Source organism: Gnatocerus cornutus, chromosome 2, assembly GCF_029298725.1.
Source record: "Gnatocerus cornutus isolate USDA-ARS CGAHR chromosome 2, icGnaCorn1.1, whole genome shotgun sequence".
NCBI lineage: Eukaryota > Metazoa > Arthropoda > Insecta > Coleoptera > Tenebrionidae > Gnatocerus > Gnatocerus cornutus.
The window spans coordinates 6,934,012-6,945,991 of NC_142234.1; the positions used below are offsets into that span (position 1 = coordinate 6,934,012).

Genomic DNA, 11,980 nt, shown 5'->3' on the forward strand with positions numbered 1-11,980 from the left:
GTCTGAATTTTAAATTTTATTACTCAAATACAAAATGCTTAAAAGTGAAGTCATGTTAGGTGTATTCATTGTCAGTAAATTAACAAAATTATAACAACAATATATTGTGTGAAAGCTAACTAATTACAATAGTTCTAAATAAATTGAACTTAAAACACCTTTTAAAAATTAAAATCCATTCGCGAACGCCAAAAATACGTGAAAAAACGTGACATGTTATGAATATTAATTATTTTAAATCAATTTCTTCAGCAATCTTTCTTTTTCTTGATTTAATGCCCGTGAGAGGTGTCTTTATAAGAGTTTCAAAAAGAAAACTGAAGTTGCCTCCCTTTCCGTCGTCATTTCCCTTATCTGGCTCCTTTATCGGTAAACGCTGATCCAACCCTTTATCTTCTTTTTCGTCGTGATTCCTGGACATCTTAACAGGAATATCCGGCAGCAAGTTTGATTTCCTTTTCCGTTCCACGTCCAAATGCAGCGGAGCGTAACTTTTCAGTAAGAATCGCGGTACTGGTGGTTTAACACTAGATTTGAATATTTTCGGGGAAGATGAATGTGACAAGCTCGAAGAACTTGATTTTGGCAAAGAGGTAGTCTTCAGAAGAATATAATCTCGGGCGCGCACCAACTCCGTGGTCAAGTCTTTATTTTTCTGATCCCATTCGTCCATGTGCTTTTTGATTTCAGCCAAGGCAGATTCTTGTTCCTGAATTTTTACGGACTGCTCTTGAATCTTACGTTCTTGTTCTCTAATTTTCACAGACTGTGCTTTTAATCGCTTATTCTGTTTCTTCATCTGGAAAACAAAGTTAGACTGTTTCGTTAAAAAGATTAATCTCACCTTTTGGATAAGTTTTTGAGTATTCTGATTTAGGTACGCAATGTGGTGTTTGTACGTTTTGTATTGCTTTCTGATTTTCTGTAAATCGTTAACTTGCTGAACAATGAAAGGTTTGGTCTGTTTTATATTGATGGGACTTCCCGAAAATGAAGCAATCAAAGTATGGCGTTTTTCATCCATTTGCTCCTTGTGCTCTTTAACCCGAGGTAAAATATGCTCGTCGAAATGCTCCATCGCCATACTACTGAGATCACGTAATTCTTGCAGAAGTTGATGGGTTCGTGGAGGTGTGCAGTCGCTTTCGACGAAGCTTAAAACGTTTTTCATTTCGTCCAAAACCTGCAAGTAATGGTGATAATTTAACATTGTTAAAGCAACATCTACTTACTTTTCCTGGTATAAAACAAAGTAAATTACTTTCAATATATTTCATGTACGTCATGTTCAACATGCTTATTCTTGTCTCCACAGCTTGGAGAATGTCGCAGTGTCGAGAGAGAGGATGCACTCTTCGTTCAGATTCTCTTCGAGGCAGTAAAGACTTGACGCGCTTATAAATGGATGCATGTTTTTTTTCGAGTTGGACAAATCCTCTAGATAACAGACGACTTCCGAATTCGTTGAACTTTCTGCACACCTGTATAAAAAAATGACAAAGATTTTTGAAACAATCGTGAATTTGTTAGAATTTCAGATGGAGGTTATTTAAAAAACAGGTAATTCTTGTAAACTATTTATTTCAACACAAATTAACGTAAGTATTCCCACTTAAATTTTTTTCGAAAGTACACATCATGATAATAACAGATTAAATAATACTCTTTAGGCATCAGGTACCAATAAATCCAAGTTAGCGTCCGTTACCACAGAATTAGTAAACTTCTGTTCCCCTCCACGAATGGATAATGGCACCCCAACTCCCACTGTCTTCTCTTTCATCATTCCAGTTCTCTCCCATTTTCCAGATCCACAATTCGTGCAAGCTACTGTGGGCACCACTTCTAATGCTTGTGTTCTGTTTCCACAATCTCCACATTTGAAGAATCTCTTCACGGCATCAAACACTTTTAACGGGTGTTTGTTGTCTTTGCAAAACTGCGAAGCCGAGAAATTAGTGTATTTACATTGTAGACATCGAACGGCTTTACACGGTACTTTGTAAGTATGTATCATTTTTTCTTCCATCTGCTCTTTTAGTTCAAGTTTGTGGAAGTATTTCTCTTGTTCTTCATTGTCTTTAACATCGAGCAAATCCGTGTGTTTGGAAGTAGCTTCCATTATTTTCTTGAAGCGATCAGAAAGAAACCCATTTTCTACTTTTGTCTTCTTTGATGGTTGCTCTTGGTTTTCTATAGCTTCAAGAGCGCGTTTTTTGTTTTCTGGTTTTTTAACAGCGTTGGGATCCGCCTTCTTTAATGGACCGTTTCTCTGTATGTATTTAAGGGCGTTTAGTTTTGCTCTATCAACTTGTTTTGTGGTTACTTTAGAATCTAAGTCGATTACTTCTTTTTCGCCACCTGAGAGAAGGGGAAAGTCCATGGCTAACAAAGTATCTAGACGAGAGTCCTGACTTTTCGTCAGCGTCACTTTAGTACCTCCTGAGCTTCCTGATGGTACAACTTTTGAGCCAGTTTCCACTATTTTTCTATCAACTTGAGATAAATTCCCATTCGTCTTACTTCCAATATTCATACATTCAGTCTTGGACAAATTCTCAGAGGTCTTGTTTCCACCAGACGCAACTGGATTTGTTTTATCAGTCTTGGATACATTCTCAGAGGTCTCGTTTCCACTAGTAGCAACTGGATTCTTGTTCTCTGCCTTGGATAAATCCGATTTACTTTCCCTCAGTTTTGTCAGAACATCAGTGACAAGTTTCTTTGAGGATTCTAATGTGGTTTCAGATGAGTGTAAAGCAGTGAAGGGGGTTTTAACACTTCCCAATTTTTCTAAAAGAGTTAGGTCCTTTAGTCTTTGCCGGTGGGTAACCTCCATGTTTGCGGCACTTTTCACTCCCTTAGGTTGGCGTTTCTTTGCCAATTTTCCGTTTCCGCAAGGATTTCTTCCTGATAGAGCCTGGAGAAGATTACCATCTCTTTCCTCCAATTTCTTGCTCCGTTTTGCAGGAATAGCCGTGAAACTCTTTCCAGCGTAAAAAACTTCATTTTTTCCCAAAACTTTGTTTCTTAGTGCGGTCAGACCACGGCCTGCAAAATTCGCTTGGAGCTCGGATCTTTTACTACATTTCTGGTATTCTTGTTTAATATGGTAAATACAGTATTCGCAATTGTTTATATTGACAATTGCAGTACACGGTTGTCCATCCTTCCTCGTGCTTTTGCATTTTCCTAAATCTCTTGACTGACCCAAAGTCAGGACTTTCTGGGGATTATCAACACTTAATGTTGCCTAAAATCAATCAATCAATCAAACATATTGATCATGTTATCGCATCAAATCTTACTTCATCTTTTATACTACTAGACTTGGGCATCACATTTGGATTCAGGATACCTACAACTGTGCCTATTGGCGTTTTCCACAGTTGCTTGTAGGAATTGCCAAATAAGAACACAGAAACTGTTTTTATATCAGCTTTCAAATCACTGAGGGTCCAAATCAAAAACTGGCTACCCTTCTGCGACGTCCTTACTGGGCTCTTACCGACGACAACTCCAGCAAGGACCCAATTTTTCTCAGCAATATTTCCAGTAACAAACTTCTTAATGGTTAGAAAATTAACTGCCTCACGCCCCTGCATCTTTTCCTGGAGCGTTGTAAAAGAAACCAAAGGATTAACAATGCGTAAACCAAAAATAGGATCCGTGTAAACATCAAGTTTTTTAGGGGCCGGTGGAGGAGATTTAACAGCGAGTTGTTGGACTTTTGGCTTACTTTTCCATGTGTCTTCAGAGCTTTTAGTCCTGTCTGGCTCTGGCTCTGATGTTTCCACAGATTTTAGTAGGTGTTTTATTTCTCTACCACATTCATTGTAGTTTCGTTCTTCATAATATTTGTTATCTTCGTCATCTGAAGAGTCGGTATCGCCAGTGTGAATCAGATTTGAAGTTGAAGTCTTTGGTTGATCATTGTCTTTGCTAAAGATATCCGTTTCTTTTAGTTGTCGTGTTGAAGTAGTTGCTTTGGAAGCCAGCGCTAGAAATTCGTCCAGCAAGTTTTCTGACATTGTTAATTTCACTTTCTACATTTCACATAATCTAAATTTCACTTTAGAGTGTTATTGAAACATGTTTCTACAAGTCGCAGTCATCTGTGGAACAAGAATCGCGCCTCTTTTGACGTACGGTGACGTATAACTACCAACGCAACAACGAGAAAAGAACTATTCATTAAAAGGACAGAATAAGGACAACATAACAAAGAAATGACTGTAATTTTTACGCTTAACATTGTATTTTATTAAGAAAATTGAATAAAAAGTGATGATGGCGACTTACCAGACGATTTTTGGCAATTTCGTCGTATGTCAAGAACGAAAAGATCTTTTCCAGAGCAATATCTGGAATGTACAAGATGAAGGGCGTACCACTCATTTTCCGTTGATAATTTTGTAAGGAAAACTATAGGGGATGCTTCGTGGATGTCTCACTTATGGATATTTCATGCCATTAACGTTAACGTTCAATTTTTCCAGATTCAGAAAAAGTAAATATACCACCATTTTCTTGTTCTAGAAGTGCCAACATTACTGTTGACAGCATTGAATGTCCCTATGTAACGTGACCAATTTTAAAAAAATCTGGGACAAAAATTTTGTTTTTGATTCTAACAGTACTTAAATCGTGGCCAATTAAAACAAACTCTACTGCTCATTACCATAACTTTCATTGCCTCTGTGTCTGGATAATTCCAAGATTGCACTTCTAATAATTTGGAGATCAAAAAATCAACTTTTATTCATTTGTATCAGATTTTTGTGCTGTGTTTATACTTTTTTATATCCGTATTGTACCGAATTAAAGTTATTTGTTAGTTGATCACAAATAATTCTTAATAAAACTAAAATTCACGTTCTAACCATTTAGAAAATGCCGACATTTTGGAAATGGAAGGATTTTAGTGTATACAACAGATTTGCTTTAATTTATTTGTACAAGTAATATAACAATTGGTATTTAATCTATTTAATGTGTATTTCTGCGAAAAAACGAACTTTGAGCACGAGAACTCCATAGAAAAAATAAGGTGAGATTAAATAAGTTGTAACAGTTAGATAACAAATAACATAAAACATCATGTTAAAAACATGTTTATTAAATTTCACACATCAAAATATTTAAGAAAATAAACACTATCCTGAACCTACATAGTATTCATTATCAGCATACATACGGTTATATTGCATTAGCTCATTAAAGTTCACTCGCCGTAACACAAATAATATTTATGTGAGAGAATCACTGGGCAAGTAATAACAAATTACTATAGAACACATGTTCTAGTATTATGCTTGCAAAAAATATAAATAATTTATTACAAGATCACAATTTGATAAATACCCAGAATAGTTCAATTTAGTGCACACCTAATAACTGTCATTAAATGCCCTAATAAGAATGCAGCCTTAACACGCAACCCTTCAAGGTAAATTATACTTAACATATGGAACTTCCACATCGTTACCATCGGCATCATTACAACACAATTCAAACACTAAAGCTTTGACGTGGGGTTCCAATTTCTTCTTTGAAACTCTCTTCACGATCTCCGACATGGGCAATCCCAATCGTTCTTGTGCTTTTGCTTTGGCCATGAAGAAAGAGTACAGCATGCAAACTCCTTGCGATAACATCGTAATCTCCAAACCATGTTTCTCTTTAAAATATTCCAAAAATTCATTAAGAGTCATTTCTCCATCTACTTCAAATCTGTCCCATAAAGTCCATTCCTTTCCACAGTATTCCAACTTTGGAGCGGCTATTGGTTCTGAGAACCCAAAGAACGGCAAAGCCAAATTGACGAAGCCGTTTTTGAACGGAGTCAACGATTTCAAGCTTCTAGCTAACTTATATAATTCTAAACAAACAAGTCCTGCGACGACAGACGTGGTGGTGGCTATTGCTGGAATAATTTTACCGGCAATCAACTTGGATTTGTGTCTATCAGCAGCAGGAATCTTGTAGTTGGCAGCACGTAAGTTTGAAGCTGCTACTATGAAGTCCATGTGCAAATTTGTATCATCATCCTTCTCGAATTCAAGAGGTGTGAGAACAAGACTTTCTAAATCAGTCACAGTGGGCAATTCGTCGCGAAGTTGACTAACGCGGTCCAAGTCCACGTTTGCACCGTTGGTCATCGCCATTTGGGAGTCGGTGACGGCGATCTTCACGCCGGATTTGGGCACAAACTCAGGCACCTAGAAAAATTGTTATTTTAGAAAAAAGAAGCAGTATGTTTAATTGATTTCGATGTTTTTATAGACTAACCTGCACTTTCTGTACCACTTCGGCAACATACGCCCGATCCCTGTTCTGTGGCACTCCGTAAACCTCCGCCTTTAGGTTAGCAGCGGCGAAGACGTAGTCCAAATGTAGCGGTTCATTTACATCGAACTTCAGCGGTTCTGGACATCTCTTGGGCCCTGACCAAAACAGTTGTCCTGTACTAGTCAACTGATCCGGAGGGAAATTAAAAAGCAACTGTTTGATCTGATTCGCGTATTGTTCTTCCCAGTGGACACGTGCCCACGTTACACAGTCCTCAAAGTGCTTTGGTCTTTCATCAACCAAAGCTACTTTTACAGATTCCAATACTTCTATGGGTTGGACTCCTGGTAGTTTTATAGTACGATCCAAGAAGTCGGGGTCTGTTAAATATTGGCATGCATTTTCAGCGCTCTGTTTAAAGAGACCTTCAAAGCTATCCCGAGCCCATTGTAGGGTATGTTCGATAGCGTTGGGAAAATTCTTGAGGGTACAAATGGGAATACTCTTTTCAGGAGGGTCCTGTGATGAACTGTACGATTCAGTTAGGAAAGGCACTACAACTTGGGTGTTGCCTTTTGTACCCAAGGTTCCAGATTCTAGAAGAGGTTTTCTATAATATACACAACGTCTGTCCATGTATATGCGGGCATCCACGTTGTCTAAAGCATTGGCTACACCGTCTAAGGCTTCAAAGAATACATCATCATAGACATTTTCGGTTTCGGGACCAACCCGGTTTTCGTGTGCGATGACATTTATATTCGGGTTCATTTTCTTGATTACCTAGTAAAAATAAAATGCATTCTAACTTACTGTTACCATTATTTTCACTTTACCTTTGCCGCAGTTGCCGACTTGGCCCTCTGAACATCATAAGGTCTAAACAAAAACTGTCGGTTCAAGTTAGACTTTTCGATTAAATCCATGTCAGTCACAAAAATCTGACCACCTTGTGCCCCCACTCCCATCATAGCAAAGTTTTTAAGTAGTTCACATCCAATGGCGCCAGCACCAACAACGAAGTATTTCAGACTACCAATTTTCTTCTGAAACTCGCTTCCAAAAACGGCAGTTTGTCCATCATATCGATTCCCTTTTGGTGCCGCAGATTCTTCAGTAATCTCCCCAGTTTCCGTAGGCAAACATTCAATCGCGTCAAAGTACAACCACTGATAAATGGGATGAAATTTCCCGGAGCAAGCTTTCATCACTTCTTGCGCTACGATTCCACCAATTGTTGCGTTAATAGGATTCAGATCACCTGCGCAAACTTTAGCGAACGTTTCCAACAAATTAATGTTAACTTCAGTATCATTTGCACCATCGACAGCCAATGATTTGGCCAAAGAAAGGAATTCTGAAGCGTCTTCGTTGCACCATGGTTTGGGAGTTTTACCGTGTTTCTCGATATATTTGTGTAGGGCAGTAAATGCAAGATGCAATTGTTGTGGGTGGTCGAATTTAGCAAAATCAGTCATAATAAACTCGGGATTCTTTATAGATTCTTTCAACGACTTGAAGTTGACGATTTTGGGCATTTTCACTTGAGTGGCGATACCACCTCTTTCATATTTCGTATAGCTAGTTGTGTCGCCGATGCTAAATGTGTATGGACCCAAGACTTTAATTTTAACAGGTTTGCAATTGTTTAATTCAGTCATTCCGAGAACTTCGGAGAAAGTGACGTGGTCACCGTCTTCCATGCCGTGGCGCGTGTCATCGATGCAGGTTACAATACCTGCAATAAATTGTTTATTAATTATTAATACATACTGCGTAAGTTAGTAGTAATTGCAGTATTAATTATAATGTAATCAAAATATAATATTGCAAGGTATGTAGTTACAATCATGAGAAATTATTACAATTGACCTTGGAAACGTGAAGTCACGTCTCAGCTAAAAACGTCAGTAGTTCATTAGGGTTGGGCGAAAGCACCAATCATATAATTTAAACTTGAAGGTTAATGTCATTTTATATCAAAGTGTTATTTTGAGTAAATATTAGGAAAATGGATGGCGAAGGAAAATTCCAAGTGTGGGCCTGGATTCAATAATTGAAAATAATACAGCTGCTACCATTGAACTGACTCCACTCTCTTTTTACCGATAAAAACTATAAACTTTAAGAAAATTCTGACCATAGTATATCTGTCATTTTTATTATTTTGGAAGCAAAAAAGTGACAATTTAAATCACTATGTCAATCAATGATAAATAGAAGTAATTTATTATTGTTGTGGGAACATAATAGAATAACTAATGTTTTTGGCAAACAAAGTTTTAAATAATTGTACAGCAACAGCAAGAGTCCCATTTGAAGAAAACATGTTTTGTCTTCTTACAATAAACATATCTAAAAAGCTTTGAAAAAACTTAATTGTTTGACATCAAGTTTTAGCTTAGATCTGCTGTCATTAACACTACTCGTAACTCATAATGACAATGACAATACTAAATGGCAGCTCCATTACTAGTACACTGCCAAACAAAAAAAAAAATGAAAACTATTATTATTTTCACTGATATTTATGAACTTAAATGGAAAATACAGGCAACTTTAGAAATTCTGTTAATTAATTGTTGTTAATAAAACTGTTCGTATTCCAAGTTGATGATTTCTTTTTACAGATTACTTTATCTAATTCAGAATTTCAGATTCACTTTTGACAAAGTTGATTGGGTTTCATGGCAAATCTGACAAATTTTGGATATATGTACACTAGCGGCCAAAAGTAACAAAGTAGTACATTCTTTTGTTATTGTAAAACGGGTTAAAACCTAATCTATTGAACCACTAATAGGACGTCATCCGAACTAGTACTGTTATTAAGAAGCCAATTTAGTAAAGGTGCCGATACCTTCAAAAGTAAAAGAAAATAAATGGCCAAAGTATTGTTAATTGTTTCATTTGTTTTATTAATATGTACTGTAAAAATCACTATGCCTACTTCGTTTATGTGAAAACCAGATTTACCCAACTAAATTTTTGAGAAAATGGCACCAGTTACTTTTGGCCGTTACTGTATTTGCATAAAATGTAAAACAGAGGTTCATTGTTTGATGTCCACAACCTAATGAATATATTATTTAATGATTGTTTTATTCTGACAATATAATTACAAAGTTCAAGGAACTCTACTATCAAGACGTATATCTATGAACTAAAATGTTGGTAGGTCGAGAAACTTACCTTCTTTATCAGTTGAAATATCAGCAATCATCGCAGATACGTTGGGCTCCCCATTGGTGTCCACGACAGTAAAAGACTCTCCAAAATCGCAAAAAACTTGAGCAAAAACTCCTTTAGTATCTGCGATAATTAAAGCAATATTATTTTCATGCGTGATTTCGCTAATCTGTAGTTGTTCCGTTAAAGAACTATTGGTCAAGACGACCACTCTAAATTTGAGAATAAAGTCTGGAGTAAGAGGTCCAGTATATGCCTTAGTGGGTACATAAGTATTGAGTTCGGAGAGCTGTTTGCAGCTAACTTCCGCACGATTTTTCCCCACATCGGTTTCACTACAGTAGAACTGCGATGACAAATCAGTGATGGTGCAAACGGCTTCGTCATGCAATGTGACGGATTTGACCCCTCCGAGGATGACATTCTTGGCGATTTCAACTCCTAAGCCTCCAAGGCCAGATATAAGGACATCACTGGTGGCCATGCGGCGCATGGCGTCGTGTCCCAAGACATAAAGTTGGCGCGAATAAAGACCTTCATCAATGTCTTGAGCCGGTTGAGACGATCCAGAAGCTCCATTGTTCGCCATGTCTGATGAAATCGGCAACGAATCAAGCTTCCGTTTCTTAGCTGGGGGATCGACGGAGCTTTCTGCGATTTCAGCACTAGACATCGGACACACAAGAACACAGTTTGATTAGTTGCGTTTCAATCAGAGAAATTACGCGCATATATTCATATATTAAAGTCAATTTGCCCGGTTTTTCACAAATCAGACGTACACAACGCTGACAAAAATCACACAGAACGGACAAAGAGAACCGGGCTCTAATGCGCATGACACATTGCGCGCTGCATCACTGCGCGTTGCTCCGATTTGTCAAAATTTCAGCGCGAAAATGCGAATCTTTCCATTGCAAGCAAAAAATTATTGAGGTTTTCAAAATATCACTGATCCTGCATGCTGAAAAATGCTTATTGTGACAACGCTTACAGTAATTTTGAAAGGTTTCAAATCAAAATGGGTAACTATGATAGAAAATCGGCTTGTCACCTTCAATACAGTCAGATCTAAAAATGATATTCCCCACTATATTTTTAAATCAAAAATACAAACTCATTTTGATTGCACAACGTGGGTAAACGCATTGTCAGCACCACGTCATATATTTTTTAACAAAACTCATTTCTTCTTTTTGTGCTTTTTATGCTATTCTGTTATTTTCATTGACGAGAATATAAAAGAGCAATTCGTGGCATTTAAAAAATTTGAGACATTTTTGTTTGCAAAAGAAAATATTTATTTTAATAAATTGGCATTAAATAGAATAGAATGTTTACATTTTAATATTTAAGAAAACGTGGCATTAATAAAACTAGCAGAGCTCAGGAACAATATGTTGAAAATGTGTCCTATAATTCGATTTCTGAAGATGCTGTGGAATTCGGAGAATGAGCCAAATTTCAAATAAAAAGCTATTATTTCTCCTAGACGTTGTTAAACTGATGAAAGTAAAAGCTATTTCATAGTGGTCAAGCAACGCCAATGGAATGTATTAGACTAAATTTTTCGATAATTTAAATTGTGAAACATGAAGCAAAATGGCGAAGGCGCCCAATTATTTATTTCTCAGTACGTGAAATTACTTTGTTAGATGAGAGTAAATTTTTAGCGATCGTTTTTGGTTGTTTCTTTTCTTTCTATTTCTTTCTAATCGCGAAATTAGGGAAACTAAATAAAATTTATTTTTAACATACCTGCAAATGTTATCTCTCCTTTTTGGAATATTGTAAAGTTTATTTTTAGCTCAATCTAATTCTAATTTGCTGTCACTTTTTTTAGGATGTAAGACAAAGACAAGAAAATTATATGACCAAAGTTCACCTGGGTTTTTCCCGAATGCAGTAAGTCTAAACCCACAGTACACACCTCGTGTGTTGTGTGATATAAAATAAGTTTAAGTTAGTTGAAAGAAATCTTATGCACCCACTCAAGTCAAAGTCGAATAGAATATAAAAAATTACAAAATAAATTGTTAATTGCTCCAATGGCCCTTTGAGTGTTCATTACTACCTAAAAAACTAAAACTCTGCATTTTTATATATGTACTGCTAAGTCAAAGTTTCTTCCTTCCCTGAGTTTATCCGTGATTTTGAATTATTGTGAAACGTTTTTAGTGAAAATTGAGTTAGTATATGATTGAATTAAAGTCGCTGTTATCTTAGGAATTTTTAGTTCCTAATTCTTCTCAGTTTTATCTTACAGAAGTATTATACAAACTTTAGACATAACAAATGTTTTAAAATAAAGACTAAAAGCAACAAAACCACAACAAACAAAAACAATTAGTTATGGTCGGTACTTGTTGAAATGTTATTTAACTAATTACTTGTTAACACTCCACAATAACTTACCAACAACTAGTTAAAAAATATTTACTCACAAAAAACACGAAAATTATAAAACTGATTTTTTACCTCCATTTTTAGGTACACAATG

The 11,980-nt window shown here is 36.4% G+C and overlaps 3 protein-coding genes across 3 annotated transcripts; all 3 read right to left on the reverse strand.

The window, feature by feature from the left end:
- Positions 1-3: 3 nt before the first annotated feature.
- Positions 4-4,565, reverse strand: pall (F-box protein pallbearer). The gene is made up of 4 exons (XM_088031358.1): positions 4,303-4,565; positions 1,233-1,481; positions 845-1,183; positions 4-799 (listed from the first exon to the last, which is right to left on the reverse strand). The coding sequence occupies exons 1-4, from the start codon at positions 4,396-4,398 to the stop codon at positions 230-232; spliced, it is 1,254 nt and encodes a 417-aa protein (XP_087887484.1). The 5' UTR covers positions 4,399-4,565; the 3' UTR covers positions 4-229.
- Positions 1,491-4,293, reverse strand: Mcm10 (minichromosome maintenance 10 homolog). The gene is made up of 2 exons (XM_088031357.1): positions 3,309-4,293; positions 1,491-3,253 (listed from the first exon to the last, which is right to left on the reverse strand). The coding sequence occupies exons 1-2, from the start codon at positions 4,029-4,031 to the stop codon at positions 1,667-1,669; spliced, it is 2,310 nt and encodes a 769-aa protein (XP_087887483.1). The 5' UTR covers positions 4,032-4,293; the 3' UTR covers positions 1,491-1,666.
- A 533-nt stretch (positions 4,566-5,098) lies between the features above and the next one.
- Uba1 (ubiquitin-like activating enzyme 1) lies at positions 5,099-10,331 on the reverse strand. Its single transcript, XM_088029399.1, has 4 exons — positions 9,484-10,331; positions 7,128-8,029; positions 6,292-7,074; positions 5,099-6,221 (listed from the first exon to the last, which is right to left on the reverse strand). The coding sequence occupies exons 1-4, from the start codon at positions 10,151-10,153 to the stop codon at positions 5,445-5,447; spliced, it is 3,132 nt and encodes a 1,043-aa protein (XP_087885525.1). The 5' UTR covers positions 10,154-10,331; the 3' UTR covers positions 5,099-5,444.
- Between the last annotated feature and the right edge of the window lie 1,649 nt (positions 10,332-11,980).

Excerpts from the sequence above, each read along its gene's own strand:
- Mcm10 (XM_088031357.1), bottom strand. The coding sequence starts at position 4,031 with ATGTCAGAAAACTTGCTGGACGAATTTCTAGCGCTGGCTTCCAAAGCA. Across the intron at positions 3,254-3,308 it reads CTAGTAGTATAAAAGATGAA|GCAACATTAAGTGTTGATAA; the intron begins GTAAGATTTGAT and ends GATTGATTTTAG.
- pall (XM_088031358.1), bottom strand. The coding sequence starts at position 4,398 with ATGAGTGGTACGCCCTTCATCTTGTACATTCCAGATATTGCTCTGGAA. Across the intron at positions 1,482-4,302 it reads AAATTGCCAAAAATCGTCTG|GTGTGCAGAAAGTTCAACGA; the intron begins GTAAGTCGCCAT and ends TTTTTTATACAG. Across the intron at positions 1,184-1,232 it reads TTTGTTTTATACCAGGAAAA|GTTTTGGACGAAATGAAAAA; the intron begins GTAAGTAGATGT and ends CATTACTTGCAG.
- Uba1 (XM_088029399.1), bottom strand. The coding sequence starts at position 10,153 with ATGTCTAGTGCTGAAATCGCAGAAAGCTCCGTCGATCCCCCAGCTAAG. Across the intron at positions 8,030-9,483 it reads TATTTCAACTGATAAAGAAG|GTATTGTAACCTGCATCGAT; the intron begins GTAAGTTTCTCG and ends AATTTATTGCAG. Across the intron at positions 7,075-7,127 it reads AGTCGGCAACTGCGGCAAAG|GTAATCAAGAAAATGAACCC; the intron begins GTAAAGTGAAAA and ends TATTTTTACTAG.